Genomic DNA, 13,724 nt, shown 5'->3' on the forward strand with positions numbered 1-13,724 from the left:
GATGATTCAGGTCTTCAGCCTGGCCTCTGTTCGTTCCCCCACATCCTTTGTGTTCACAAGAGGGCAGAGCTGGCCCCCAGGGACTAAGTGTTCCTGCCCCTCCCTGCCAGGGTCAGCCCACCTAGGGACACCTACCCAGCTGCCTGCAGCGGGCCAGGTGTAGGTCCTAGAGGAGAACCTGATTGCCCACTGCCCCAGATCCTGGGTTCCCTGGAGTCCGTTCTCTGGGTGGGCAGCTAGCCTGAGCTGGGCGTGGATCCTTGCGGCTGACAGGCACGCTGCCCGGGCCTGCTGCCGGCAGGTTGCTGAACGCCAGGTGGTGTCCTCGTTCTAGCCTGCAGTGGGCTCCTGCCAGGGCTGGGCACTGGTGTTCAGACCCAGCGGGGCATTTTGCTGCCAGCTTGCTGGTCCGGTCCCCACGGTCATGTTTCTGCTCACCTGGCAAAGGTGAGTCTCCCCCACCCCCAGGCTGTGGCTCTCCAGGATTGGTGCTTGCTGTACCCACGCCTGGCAGAAAGTGGAAGGGCAGAAGTCGCTGGCTGTCTTCATCTCCCTGGGAAGAGAAGAGCAACAGGGGCCCCACCTCACCTGTGCTGAGGCTGTTTTGTAGTTTATAGACACGGGTGGCTCAGGCTGGCTCTGCCCTTTCTGCTGAGCATCCCTGTGCGAGAACCCTGAGTCCTGTTCTGCCACCCACTCCCTGACCTGTCCGCCCAGTAGTTGCTGGCTGATCTCTGAGCAGGGCGAGCAGCCCCCTAGTTGCAGGGTCTGGCACGTGCTGAAGCGGAGGCCACTGGGTATAGACACTGTCTGCCTGGGCAGTGCTTAGGTTGTCCTGGGGCCCAGAGAGGAGCAGGCTAGGTGGCACGGGCAGCATGGCAGGTATCTGGTCATCTGTGCCTTCCTGTCCATTCTTACCCCAGTGTCACAGTGGTCTCCACTCTCCTTCCCAAGGCTGAGCTCAGCTGTGTCCTTCTGGTTGTCTCTAGGCTCCACGCAGGTATTAAATGTGGATGGTTCAGGCAGCTGGACCTACAGAGCTGGTTCTGCTGCCCTCCGGGCCATTGGTGGGATACTGGACCAACCACCCAGACCAACTGAGTGCCCCTCCCCCTGGGCCACCTCTATGAGAGGGGAGTTGTGCTAGGGGCCAGAGAGACAGCTGGAAGGTTGGAGTTGAGGCCTCCCAGCCACCCACACCCCTGGGTCTGGTCACATTCCTGAGGGACCTGCTGAGCCTCCCTGGCCCTGGGGGCGGGGGAAGGACAGGCAAGGATGGGCTCCAGGCTCCTACAGGCCTCCTCCCCCACCCTGGCTCCATTCCAAGGGAGCCCAGATCTTCCAGAGTGGTGTACAAGGAGCCAGACTCTCAGGACCCCCCTCTTTTGTGACCTGGGTGCGGTTGGGGGAAGAGGGAGCCCACCCGCATCTGGTAGCAGCTGCCAGTGTCTTTGGCAGGCTGGTATTGAAAGGCCCAGCTTTCGAAAACTACAAGAGGAGGCCATGTGGTCAGGCTGGGCCTTCTGGGCAGGGAGGGGGCAAGAGCAGATCTGGAAGGGAAGGAGGCAGGAGAGGCAAAAGCGGTTGAGACTGGTTCTTATAAATAGCCCACTGCACCAGTGCCTCCAATTTTGACCTTTTGTTATGTAAATGTGGCCGGCCTTGGGAAGGGCCTTGCCCAGGCCTCCTGCTGCCACGCCCGCCCGCCATGAATTGTGTGCCTGCCCTGGCTCCCCAGGCCTAGGTGGCCCTCGGAATGCCCTGGAGCTTCTGGGTGGGAGGAGGCTGCTAGGCCTTCGAGCTCCCTAGACCTGTCACCTTATCTGCCACCGGGCCTGTCTGCAGGGCACTATGGACACTGCCTCCTTCCCAGCTAGCTGCCCCTGGCATCCCAGTTTCCCTGACCTTCTTGGGAACAAGGACTCCAGGGCTACCAGGCACCTTCTACTTCACTGTCCTGTTCCTCCCTCTGTTCCTCGATGATGGCTCTCTGGATGACCATGTCCATCTTCTCCCCAGGTGACCAGGCATTGATGCACCCCCAAGGGAGGCCACGTGCTCAAGGAGGCCACTCCCACTGGCTGCTGCTCACATGGTTTCTGGGCCCTTGGCACTCAGGTAGGTTGGGGAAAGGGGGTCAGCAGGGCCAGAGGAGGGATGAGGGAGGCCCGGGGGAGAGAGGACTTTGTCCACCTGCTCCTTCACTGGGAGGTTTCTGGGAGGCCCATATAGCCCTGCAGCTCGCAGCCTGTGTACTGACCTGCAGTCCTTAGCGAGCACTCAGCACTGAGTGCACAGAGGGGAGGCTGGGACCCACTGTCCTGAGCCTATGGAGGAGGGGCCGCTGTGGGCTCACAGGCTCTTGGAGGATGGGACCTCCTGCCATCCCTAGTCCTTTTGACAGGCTCAGAGCACCAGGAATCTTGGGTGCTGGTGGAACTGACTTTGCATGTGCCTAGGTATCCTGGCCCGCTGATATGGAAGCCATGTGTGGGGTTCTTTGTCCCTGCCTGGTTGTTTGTGGGGCAGGGAGTAGGGGATGGTTGGCTCCTTGGGAACCTGGGCTCTGGCCTCTGAGTCCCAGCTGAGCAGCCTTGCAGGGCCAGGCTGTTCTGTAAGTGTCTGCTGCCTCCTGCTGTCCGGCTGTGGGTGTAGCCTGACACCCATCCGCATGTGCTCACTGTAAGCTTCAAAGCCGCCTCTGGGGTGGGAGTGATTGCTAGGGTTTTATTTTTCAGTCTTCACAAACAAGGGCACCTGTGGAGCAAGGAGGAGCATTTGTGTTTCAGGGAGGCGGGGTGAGCACACTCCCTCCAGGCTTCACCCCTCGTGGGAGCAGGTGGTCCCAGGTGCGGTAAGGCTCAGAGCACTCAGTTACTGTCAGAGACCGAAAGTAGCCCCCCCCCCCCCCGCCCACCAGCTGTGTGGCACAGGGTTGTCTGGAAGGTTTTTTGTTCCCTGAGGGCCTGTCAGGGGGCCCGGGGCAGGGAGCCATGGCCTTATGTTGCAGACCCTGCCTCTCGGTGGGGTGGGCACAGTGAGCACACTGCAGCATAGCTAGCCTCCAGCACATCTGGCCTTCCGATGAGGCCAGAGCCTCTGCGAGTTTCATACTTAATGACATCGGTTAGTGTCTGTGCCGCTCTGTCGAGGCCAGCTGGCTGTCTTTCCCGTGTCCAGATGTGCTGCCTTGTCCAGAAAGGAGCCAGGGCCTGACACACCAGGGCCCTGTATGGCCACATTTTCTGCTCAGCACCCAGACCCAGACAAAGACATGCTCTGTGCCCTCCCTGGGACAAAGCACTTGTATTTTGGGGGCAGGTGAGGGACAGCCTGTGTGCTACAGTGTCTGGGAGGTGGTACTGTGACATTGGGGAGTCCGAAAGCTTAGGGGGCCTGTAGGGTGGTTTAAAGAGGCCCCCAGGGTAGAGCAGAGGTTGCAGACTAGAGGCTGCATATTTGACTTGGCTCATGTGGCATTTAAGAAAAAGAACCTTTAGCCCTGGCTGGTGTAGCTCAGTAGTTTGAGCACGGGCCTGCGAACCAAAAGATCGTGGTTTGATTCCCCATCAGGGCACGTGCCTGGGTTGCAGTCCAGTTCCCAGCAGGGGCCAGTTCCCAGCAGGGGATGCACCAGAAGCAACCATACATTGATATTTCTCTCCTCCTCTCCTTCCCTTCCCTTCTAAAGATAAATAAATGAAAAAAAAAAAAAAAACCTTTCTTTAGCACTGGCAGATTTCACGCTTGTCCCCAAAGCTATGTGGCCGCACGTTCACATGGCAAGTTGGCCCTCCCAGGGCTCCTCGGTCCCAGCCACTTCCCAGCATCGTAGTCGTCTGCTGCTCATTGTTAAGTCCCTCATGGGCATGTGGTTGATTTCCTTTAGTGCGGAGACGGTCACTGGGCTGTGAAGTTCAGTTCAGTCCTAGTTCTCTACTTTCGTTTTCTCATCGGTGTAAGCGGGGCCCAGTGTCCTTTCTCTGGCAATTTCAGTTCTGGGTGATGAGTGTGAGTTCCCTTCCTGTGTACTGTGCCTGAGGAGGTGGCCGGTGGCCAGGTCAGCTCAGAGGCCTCTCTGCATGCCACTGTGCCCCTCCACAGGCCTGGAGCCCTTGCACAAGGGTCCTGGTCAGCTAACTCTTGAATGCCTGTTCTTGCAGGTGGTACGCGTGGGCAGGGCGTGGGGACATGGGGCCCGACATGGAGCTGCCCAGCCATTCGAAGCAGCTCCTGCTGCAGCTGAACCAGCAGAGGACAAAGGGCTTCCTGTGTGACGTTATCATCATGGTGGAGAACTCCATTTTCCGGGCCCACAAGAACGTCCTGGCTGCCAGCAGCATTTACTTCAAGTCCCTGGTCCTGCATGACAACCTCATCAACCTGGACACGGACATGGTCAGCTCCACCGTGTTTCAGCAGATCCTGGACTTTATCTATACGGGCAAGCTGCTGCCCAGCGACCAGCCGGCTGAGCCCAACTTCAGCACTCTTCTCACCGCCGCCAGCTACCTCCAGCTGCCCGAGTTGGCAGCCCTCTGCCGCCGCAAGCTCAAGCGAGCCGGCAAGCCCTTTGGCTCTGGACGGGTGGGAACGTCTGGTATGGGGCGACCCCCTCGCAGCCAGCGGCTATCCACAGGTTCTGTCATCCAGGCTCGGTATCCGGGGCTCATAGATGGGCGCAAGGGGGCCCATACCTCCCAGGAGCTCCCCCAGGCCAAAGGCTCAGATGATGAGCTCTTCCTCGGCAGCTCCAACCAGGAAAGCGCACTTGGCCTGGGCCGGGCTGTCTGTCCAGCCAGTGGGGAGGCCGGCCTGGGCAGCTGCAGCACCAATGGGAGCAGTGGGGGCTGTGAGCAGGAGCTGGGCCTGGACCTGTCCAAAAAGAGCCCCCCCTTGCCCCCTGCCACCCCTGGTCCCCCTCTCACCCCTGATGACCCGGCCCAGCTGAGTGACAGTCAGCATGGCTCACCCCTCTCGGCCTCTGCCCCTCCCATTGCCAACAGTGCCTCTTACGCTGAGCTGGGGGGCACCCCCAGTGAGCCCATGGACGTGGAGGGGCCCGAGGACAACCACCTGGGCCTGTTGGAGGGACCCAGCGGGCAGTCCCGAAAGAGCCTCCGGCACTCGGTCCGCAAGAAGGAATGGAGCAAAAAGGATCCCATGGCAGGTTCCCCCTTTGAGCGGAGAGAAGTGGGGCCCAAGGGCTCCTGCCCAGGAGAAGAGAGCGAGGGGCTTGGGGACAGGGTTCCCAATGGCATCCTGGCTAACAGCGTAGCAGGGAGTGGCCCCAGCGGGCCCTATGGGGAGCCCCCGTACCCCTGCAAGGAGGAAGAGGAGAATGGCAAGGACGGGAGCGAGGACAGCGGGCAGAGCGGGAGCGAGGGGGGCAGCGGCCACGCCAGTGCCCACTACGTGTACCGACAGGAGGGCTACGAGACAGTATCCTATGGGGACAACCTGTACGTGTGCATCCCCTGCGCCAAAGGCTTCCCCAGCTCCGAGCAGCTCAACGCGCACGTGGAGACGCACACAGAGGAGGAGCTGTTCATTAAGGAGGAGGGCGCCTACGACACGGGCAGCGGGGGCGCTGAGGAGGAGGCAGAGGACCTGTCGGCGCCCAGTGCCACCTACACAGCCGAGCCCCGGCCCTTCAAGTGCTCAGTCTGTGAGAAGACCTACAAGGACCCAGCCACCCTGCGACAGCATGAGAAGACACACTGGCTGACACGGCCCTTCCCCTGCAATATTTGCGGCAAGATGTTCACGCAGCGTGGCACCATGACACGCCACATGCGCAGCCACCTGGGCCTGAAGCCCTTTGCTTGTGATGAGTGTGGCATGCGCTTCACCCGCCAGTACCGCCTGACGGAGCACATGCGCGTGCACTCAGGTGAGAAGCCCTACGAGTGCCAGCTCTGCGGGGGCAAGTTCACCCAGCAGCGCAACCTCATCAGTCACCTGCGCATGCACACCTCCCCCTCCTAGAAGCCAAAGACCTTCTCTAACCTGTGGGCGCCCTCTGCAGACTCGCCCTCGGGAACAATAGAAGGAAGAAGCAAGGAGGCCGGGCGGGCGGACCCGGACCCCAAATCCAGTGGGGGTGGCTCCTGGTGGTACCTTCAGCCAGCCCCTGCACCCAGAGCTTTAATCAACAGTCTGTACCAAGGGAAGAGAGCAGAGGAAGGCCGGGTCCCAAGCCCCAAAGGTATTGTGGGTGTGCATTCTACCTCTGGATCCTGCCCAGGCCCCTGGCTCCCCACTCAGGGCTGCCACAGGGCCTGTGGTAGTGGGTCGCAGGGACCCAGCCTTGCAGGTCAGGTCTGAGCAGGGGGGAGTGGGGACCTTCCTCTGTGCTGGGAGGATCAGGGCTGCCTGAGGCCAGGGGCAGTGTCCCTACAGGTCTGCGTGGCCGCCTTAGCTCTAAGGGGAGCGGTGCTGAGTGAGCAGTGCTGGGCGGGAGTGGGTGGAGCCCTCCCTCCTTGAGCCAGGGGGCCCCACTGCCTACCTCTCCACAACTAAAGAGCCCTCTGGGCCTGTGTTGCTGTTATTCCTACTGATCTGTTCCTTTTTTCTTTATGAGATTTGTTTTATAAACCAAAACCAACAGAGTTTATTTTCCTCCCGGCCCCTTGGGGCTGAGCCTGGGTCTGCAGACTGAATGTATGGGGCAGTCGCCCCTCCCGCCCTGGCTGCAGGCTGCGGGGCGCCCACCCCCCAGGCCCCAGAAGCCCTTCTTGGCCAAAGGCTTCCCTGGGCCCCGAGCCCCACCTCGGCTGCCTCAGGAGAGAGAGTGCTTTTCCTATAGTTTCCCAGGAATCTTCTTTGTTTAGAGGTACTTGTTTTTTATTAAGAGAAAAACCATTGTAACGTTTATGTGAATGTTTGAACTGGAAGGTCTGGGGTTCGAGGGGGGAGGGGGGAGGCTGGACCGGGTGCCAGGGCCGTCGGTACTCTTGTTTTCCTTTTCTTTGTGTGTGTGGTGTGCGCAGTGTGTGTGTGGGCAGGTGTTGCGCTTTCCTTCTTCCTTACCTGTCAAGGTGGAGAGACTTCTGACCTTTTGCTACCTCTTGAAATTCATGAAGAACAGTAAGTTGGTGACTGGCAGTTGAGGCCGTGACACTTTCGTTTCCTCTTAGTGCACACAGGTGTTCAGGTGCACAGCCCTAGGCCCCACTGCACACACCACGTGCTCTGTGAGGCTTCTGCAGCTTTGGAGTCTTAGGGCTCAGGTGTGGCTTTTCTTCTGAGTGCAGGGCTAGCCATGGCCACCCTAGGGTGTCTAGGTGTGTTGCTGAGAGCCAGGGAGCTCGCCCAACACCATTCTGGGCCCAGGTGAGGGTGTGAGTGTTCCAGCCCCGTGGGAGCTGGGTACTCAGCAACAGGAAGATCGAAGTCAGCTCTTTGCAGCTCCATGTGAGGGCCGGGATGAGGTGGAAGTGAGCCCCCCGCCCATCCTGTCCCCTGGGCCTGCAAGAGCCTGAGCTTGGGAAAGCAGCAGCCTATCTGGCCATTGTGAGCAGATGCTACCAGTGTGGAGGCATGGGGAAGGGCCGACCAAAGTGATGTGTACCCCCTAGGGGACAGGAAGGGGTCCTGCCCTGTTCGGACATTGTTCTAGGCAGTCCTGGCCCCCTGCCACTGTTCTCAAGGCTGGCTGCTCATTGGCTCAGCCCTGTCTGGGGTTCTTCCCCATGCCCCTTGGGTTTCCTCTGCCAGCCTCAGACACCTCCACCGGGCCAGAGCCTGGCTGCAGGGCCAGACTGAGGTTGCCAAAGTTGGCTCCACTGTCCTCAGCCGCCTGGAGCCACAGGACTGGGCCGGCGGCTTTATCTTCATTTTGCTTCGTGCTTTTGCTTTTTATTTTTTCTTTCTACTTTAAGTTCAGACCAAAAAGTTCCGGAGTCATCCCCTGCCCCTACCTTTCACCCTTCTAGAGATCCTCCAGCTGAAATCAGAGCCTGAGTTCAGGGACCTGAGTGGTGGATGGTGTGTTTGGGAGTGAGGGCCCCTGAGTCAGCCCTCATGTGGTGCCCCGAGGCCCCACCAGCTCTTCTTCCCTTTGGGTAGGGGGTGGAGGGCTGGGCCCAGGGCCTCTTGTTCCAGCAGGACAGTGAGGGGGCAGGGCCTGACGCAGGCCCCCGTGCCCTCCCCGCCCCTGCCCCACTCCATCAGCACTTAAGCCTCACGACACAAAGTCTGTACTGCACGGGAGGTGCGCGCACGCCCGGCCTGTGTGTGGCCTCCCGGCCGTGGGCAGCCGCAAACGTGAGGCGTCCTGTGGAAGCAGGTGATCCTTTCCAAAGCTTCAGGGAATGGGCGCAAAGGCCCCACTCAACAACGTTCGCGCGACGTAGTATTGTACCCACCTGAGTATTGTATCGAGCCTTTTCTGTATTTTAACGAGAAAGCAGAACACTAGTTTCCTATTTAAGATTTTAAGGGTTTGCGGGCGGGGTGGGACTGACACAACACTTGGTTTTGTTTTTTTTCTCCTCTGGTCTCATGCGGAGTGTGCTTGCGAGAGTGTGCGTGGAAATGTGTAAGAGCCTCACAAGGAAATTTGGCCGTTGGAGGCCCAGGGCGGCTCACAGTTCTCTGCTTCAGTCACTTAATTCCCGAATGTGTCGGAGAAACAGGAAACAGAAAACAGCAGACGTCATATAGGAAAGAGGATAAACAACAAGAAGAAAGAAAAAGCTCATACCCAAATTCACAAAACCTATTTTTTAAACCAAAGCACATTGTGAATGAGTATGGAACCTCAGCGGGCTCAGAAAAAAAGATACTAATATATTTATCTCATTGTTTACATAAACTTTTACAGTTTCAGACCTCAGCAGCTGTAAGGCCAGTCCCAGTGAGTCCCCACCTTCCGCTGGTGCTCCCAGGCAGAGGGGCAGCTCTGGGGCCGGGGCCGGGGCCGGTGCGGGGGCCTCACCTTCACCCGAGCCTTCCTTCCCAGCCCCGGGCCTCTCCAAGCCCAGCTGGCACCAAAGAGCTTGGGCCGGTGCTGCCCGGCCCCCCGGCCTCCTGGCAGTCCTGGCCAACCGGCACAGCAGAGGGTGGCCGTCGGCTCTGACCACAGGATCTGAGCCTGGGCTTGGGCCCCAGGATGGAGGCAAGCCTCCCCACGTGCTGCTCTGCCCAAGATCCTGGGGTGGGTGGATGTCAGGGTCCCTCTCAAGCCAAAAAGCCAGGATCTTTGCACGCCCATTGATTCTGGCTAGTTCCCGTCCCTGGGGACCCTGCCCCCCACCCCCGCCAGCAGTGGGAGGGGCTCACTGGGCTGGTCCTTACCAACATGGATGGTGCAAACACTCTGAACAGTGTTGTTTTTGTATCAATATGTTTGTGCAGTGATGAATGTATTTATTTCTCAGACTTGGGGCAAGCGAGGGGCAGGCCGGGCTCTGCCACCGCACGCTCCTGCCAGACCGAGCCACCCTGAGGGCTCATCCAGGATTGCAAAAAAGAAATGAGAACCTTTAAGCAAATAATCTCAGAGACTCGCAGCATAGCCATACACCGCAGCCTGTGAAACGAACCACCCGGACCCTACTGACTCGCAGGACCTCGTTCAGCCGTGCGTCGTTTCCCACCAGCCACCACTCGGGTGCTGGGCTGTCTCTGCCCCCACCCCGTCAGTATTCACTGGATTCGACCGAGTGCAGGAGTGCGATCTGGCCGGGCCGGCTGGGCAGGCAGACCCCGCCGCCCTCCCCACAGCCGTCCTGAGTCGGGGTGAGGCCTGGGCAGCCGGGAGGGCAGGGCTCAGGGAAGAGGTCACTGCATCCATGCTGTCCCTTTGGCTCGGGGGACAGAAGCAGAGGCACCAGGCCTTAGGAGAAGGAATGAGGACCTCAGCCATGCCCCGCCCCGTGGAGGGACCAAGGCCCTTGCTCTCCCCCAGAGCCGCGTTGGGGCGGTGGTTCCGAGCCTGTGAATCCGATGCCAGGAGTGAGGGGCTGGAGAGGGACCTAACCAGAGCCTCAGTCTGACATTCCAAACCAGGGGGTGGGTGTGCACTGTGGGAATTGGGGCTGCCCAGTCCCCCCCAGCTTCAGTCACCCCACTTTAGTTTTCTACCGGGAACCCCTCCCCCTACCTCACCTTGCTATTTATTGCTGTAATTTATTGACCTCAAAAATGCTGCATAACAGACCTCACTTGGGGCAGGGAGGATTCCCCAGGGCTCCCCCCCTCCACTTGGCGGGGCCCTGTGGGGCCAGGTGCTGAGGGGAGCCTCCCTGGACCCTGCCCATCGCTTGCTTCCCCCTCCTCCCTTGGGGAACCCCAGGTTGGGCACTGGCCCATTCGTAAATACCTCGAGGGGGAGGGGGAGGGATGGGATTATAGCTGTTTTGTTTAATTGGAATTGGAAGAGGGATCATGTCCTTTATGTCCTTCCCAGAATGGGGGAGGGACACTGTGATCGCACTCCTGTACTGGCCACCGCCGCTGTCAGTCATCACATTGAGTTCACTTCCCTTGAGAGTTTGGATAAATTCAGGTCAGAGCTGCAAGTACGCAGCCTTCAAGTGTCATAGAAAAGCAATTCACCAACGACTGATCTCTCCATTCAGAAGCGTGCAGTCTTAATGTACAGTGATGAGAAACTGTTATTTTATGATCTTTTCATTAAAAGCTTGATTGAAAACTTTCATGGGGCCTCTGTGTTCCGTGGCCATTAATTCTTACTGAATGGTAAACTGCTTTCCTTTCTTTTTCCAGCTCTTCCAGGACTGGGGGTGGCAGCTGGGGTGGGCATCTGCCCACCACTGTCCTAAGGGCAAGTCTCAGATGGGGCTGTGGAGCCTGCCGGGGAGGGTTGCCAGTCCAGGAACTGGCACTCGGTGGCATCTCCTTGGGCAGTGTTGGCCTCAGTCGGCTGGTGCAGTTTGGGAAGCAGAGGGTATGTCGATAGGGTGTCGACCCGGTGGCCTGAACGAGGGGAGACATGGCTTGTGCCCAGATCACCTGTCGGGGCAGCAGAGTTGGGCTGGGGCAGGTGGCAGCTCTCATGTTTGCTGCTCCTTCCTGCTTGGCCTTGAGGTCGAGAATGATGGGGGAGGAAAAGAGAAGAGTCGGTCTCCAGGGGCAAGGGCAGTCAGGTTTTCTGGAGGACTGTCCCTCCCAGCCACCAGGATGGGATCCCAGGATGATTGAAGATGGAGGAGGAGTGGGGATGGGGCAGGAGGGCAGTCAGTGTAGACCCCTGACCCCGTGTGGGTCACAAGTGAGTCAGGGGTCACAAGTGCTGGGCCAGCTGCGGTGCTTCTCAGAGAAGGGGCCCAGGTGAGGGTTTCATGCCAAACTGGTCTGGAGCTTCTTAGCCCCTGCGCCTTGAAGAATAGTCACGAGAAGGGTGACAGGTGAGGTGAAATACTCCGTTGCACCCTGAGGAGGCATTCCTAGGTTAAACTTGTAGGCACTTTCCTTAAAACACGGCTTTCTCCGAAAGCCAGTTGAGGAAGATTGGCATCTACCAACTCCTTCTGTGCAGCCGAGAGTGTTTGAGCCAAGAAAAGGAGCAGCCGTAGGAAAAAATGCCTCTGCTGCCGCGTGGCCAGAACTTGTGATTGAGTGTCACAGTTGGCCCTGTGTGCCTTGGGGGTCAGAAAAAAAACAAAAAACTTTCTATGTCAGGCCTAGGGAAGCATCTCTGATGCCAGATATTTCAGGAAGTGTTTCCCACAGACCCTTCTAGGAGGACATTTTCTAAATTGTACAGCAAAAGTACAGGAAGGTTTTTTAAATGAAGATTTTAATTTTTAGAGAGGGGAAGGGAGGAGGGGAGAGAGAGAAATATTGGTTGCTTCTCACACATACACCAACCAGGGCTCAACCCACAACCCAGGCACGTGCCTTGACCAGGAATCAACCAGCAGCCTCTCACTTCGTGGCTGTCACCCAACCCACTGAGTCACACTAGTCAGGGTGGTAGAGGAAGCTTTTGAATAGCTCTTTCCCAAATCCTGGCAGAAGCCAGGGCACGCTATTAAAAGCTCTCAGAGGTGCTGCAGAATGTTACTGTGGGTGGTCTGCCTCTCCGGGCTGTTGGGCAACACGCACACCTGCACTGACTGTCTTTCTAGACTCTGAAGGATAAATCTGGACACGTGAGACCTAGGCTTCAGTGGCCCAGGCACCCCATGCTTACTGTCCAGTCAACTAGCACAGTCTGGACTTGGCCCTGTAGCCCTGAGCCTGGGGGAGGAAGGGGAGGAAGGTGCCAGCTGGGAGAGGGTGGGAACCCGCCCAAACTGTGCACCTAAGGGGGAAGCCACTGAGTGGCTGGCAGGGAAAGCCACTCAGGTTGAGATGGCACATACACTCTCGCCGGGGACCTCAAGCCTTAGAGGGACAGTATGGAGGTGAGGGTTACCTGGCTGAGTGTGGCCAGCGAGTAGTATATATTTTTCTATCATGCAAAATTTAACTTTTCAAGTACAAAAAAAGGGGGTTCTACCTAAAGGGGGTTTTATCATTGTTCTTTCTCTTACTCAACGGAGCATCATGTAGATGTTCTCACCAGACCACAATAAACATGAAATTACCTCGTCTGCCTTAAAGATGGGGGCGGTGCGCTGCATTCCTGGACTGACACCCTGGCGCCTGTGGGGGAGGGCTGGTGGTGTGCCAGGAAGCAGGGGACCCTTGGCTGTGGGACCTCGCTGCTGGCTTTACAGGGGTTCACTCTAAAAATCTCTCACCTCCTCTGCAAGTTTGAAAATTGTCATACGTTCACAAATTCCTTCAATTCTTAAAATTCATAAAAGTTGGGGACAGTGCTACCTACCTGTAGTAGACTGACTATTTATAACCCACTGTAATTCAAAAGGACCAGGACATTAAGAAATCCCTAGGGTGGTGCAGGGGGTCACTCAGCCGATACTGCCCTCTTCCTGTTCTGAGTGGCCCTCAGTCAGATGGCCTGAGTCAGGCCAGTGTCGCCCTAATGGGTGCCTGGGAAGCTGACAAGGCGATGCTGGGAGAAGACTGCGTGGAACCCAGCCTGGGAGAGAAGGGTATTGAACCTGAGTCCTGAGGAAGAGGCAGGACTGGGCCACACGGGCTGACTGGGAAGGTGGGCGAGTGCTTGTGGGAGCGGGAGCAGAGGCAGGGCCGCTGCTGCGGGAGTCAGACCCCAGTGCGCTGCTCCCTGGCGGGGCTCAGAGGCTCCAGGCACCAAGGCCTGGACTGTTTCCATGACTACCATAGGCCACACCTTATCCCCCACACCTCCAGGCCACTGAGGGGAAGCGGCTCGGGTTTCACAGCTGTATAATTAGCCTTGCTGCAGAGATTCTCCCTGTCCAGGTGGGGGTGTAGGTGTGGGTGGGGAGGGGCTGGTCTGCCCCATGGGACATCCCTGGCCTGTGGGCACCCCCAGAAACACCCATCAGCTCATCCTTCACAGCTGCATAACTGTGATAAATGTGCCGAACCTGGTGGGAAATGGGGAGAGCTGAAACAAGACGCCCGGATTAGACAGAGATGCTCTGTTCCCCGGCAGATCATGGCAGAGCTGAAAAAGTGTGCATTCTTCCTTTTTAATAGACTAACAACGCAGGGGACTTTTTGCAATCCCAATACAGATGCCAACAAGGTACTTGGGAACTTTTGACAAGACAGCTGTACAGTTTATCTGGAGGAGAAATGACTGGTCCTCAGTGGCTGCCTAACCCCCAGGCCCTGTGCCCATGGAACAGTACCTGCCC

At 58.1% G+C, this 13,724-nt stretch overlaps 1 protein-coding gene across 2 annotated transcripts in view; it reads left to right on the forward strand.

Annotated features, from left to right (window-relative positions):
• The window catches only part of HIC2 (HIC ZBTB transcriptional repressor 2), a 28,487-nt gene extending 17,845 nt beyond the window's left edge, over positions 1-10,642 (forward strand). Inside the window, exons 2-4 of one of the 2 annotated variants that reach the window (XM_053664688.1) lie at positions 2,020-2,118; positions 4,164-5,893; positions 9,384-10,642. In XM_053664688.1, the coding sequence (XP_053520663.1) occupies positions 2,093-2,118; positions 4,164-5,893; positions 9,384-9,451 (1,824 nt within the window). In that variant the 5' untranslated portion in view covers positions 2,020-2,092 and the 3' untranslated portion in view covers positions 9,452-10,642. Of the gene's footprint in view, positions 1-2,019; positions 2,119-4,163 lie in introns of both variants that reach the window. The other variant, XM_037131484.2, reaches the window with a different exon arrangement.
• Positions 10,643-13,724: the final 3,082 nt, after the last annotated feature.

Source organism: Artibeus jamaicensis, unplaced genomic scaffold (genome assembly GCF_021234435.1).
Source record: "Artibeus jamaicensis isolate MK-2021 breed Jamaican fruit bat unplaced genomic scaffold, CSHL_Jam_final contig_1128, whole genome shotgun sequence".
In the NCBI taxonomy this organism is placed as follows: Eukaryota; Metazoa; Chordata; class Mammalia; order Chiroptera; family Phyllostomidae; genus Artibeus; species Artibeus jamaicensis.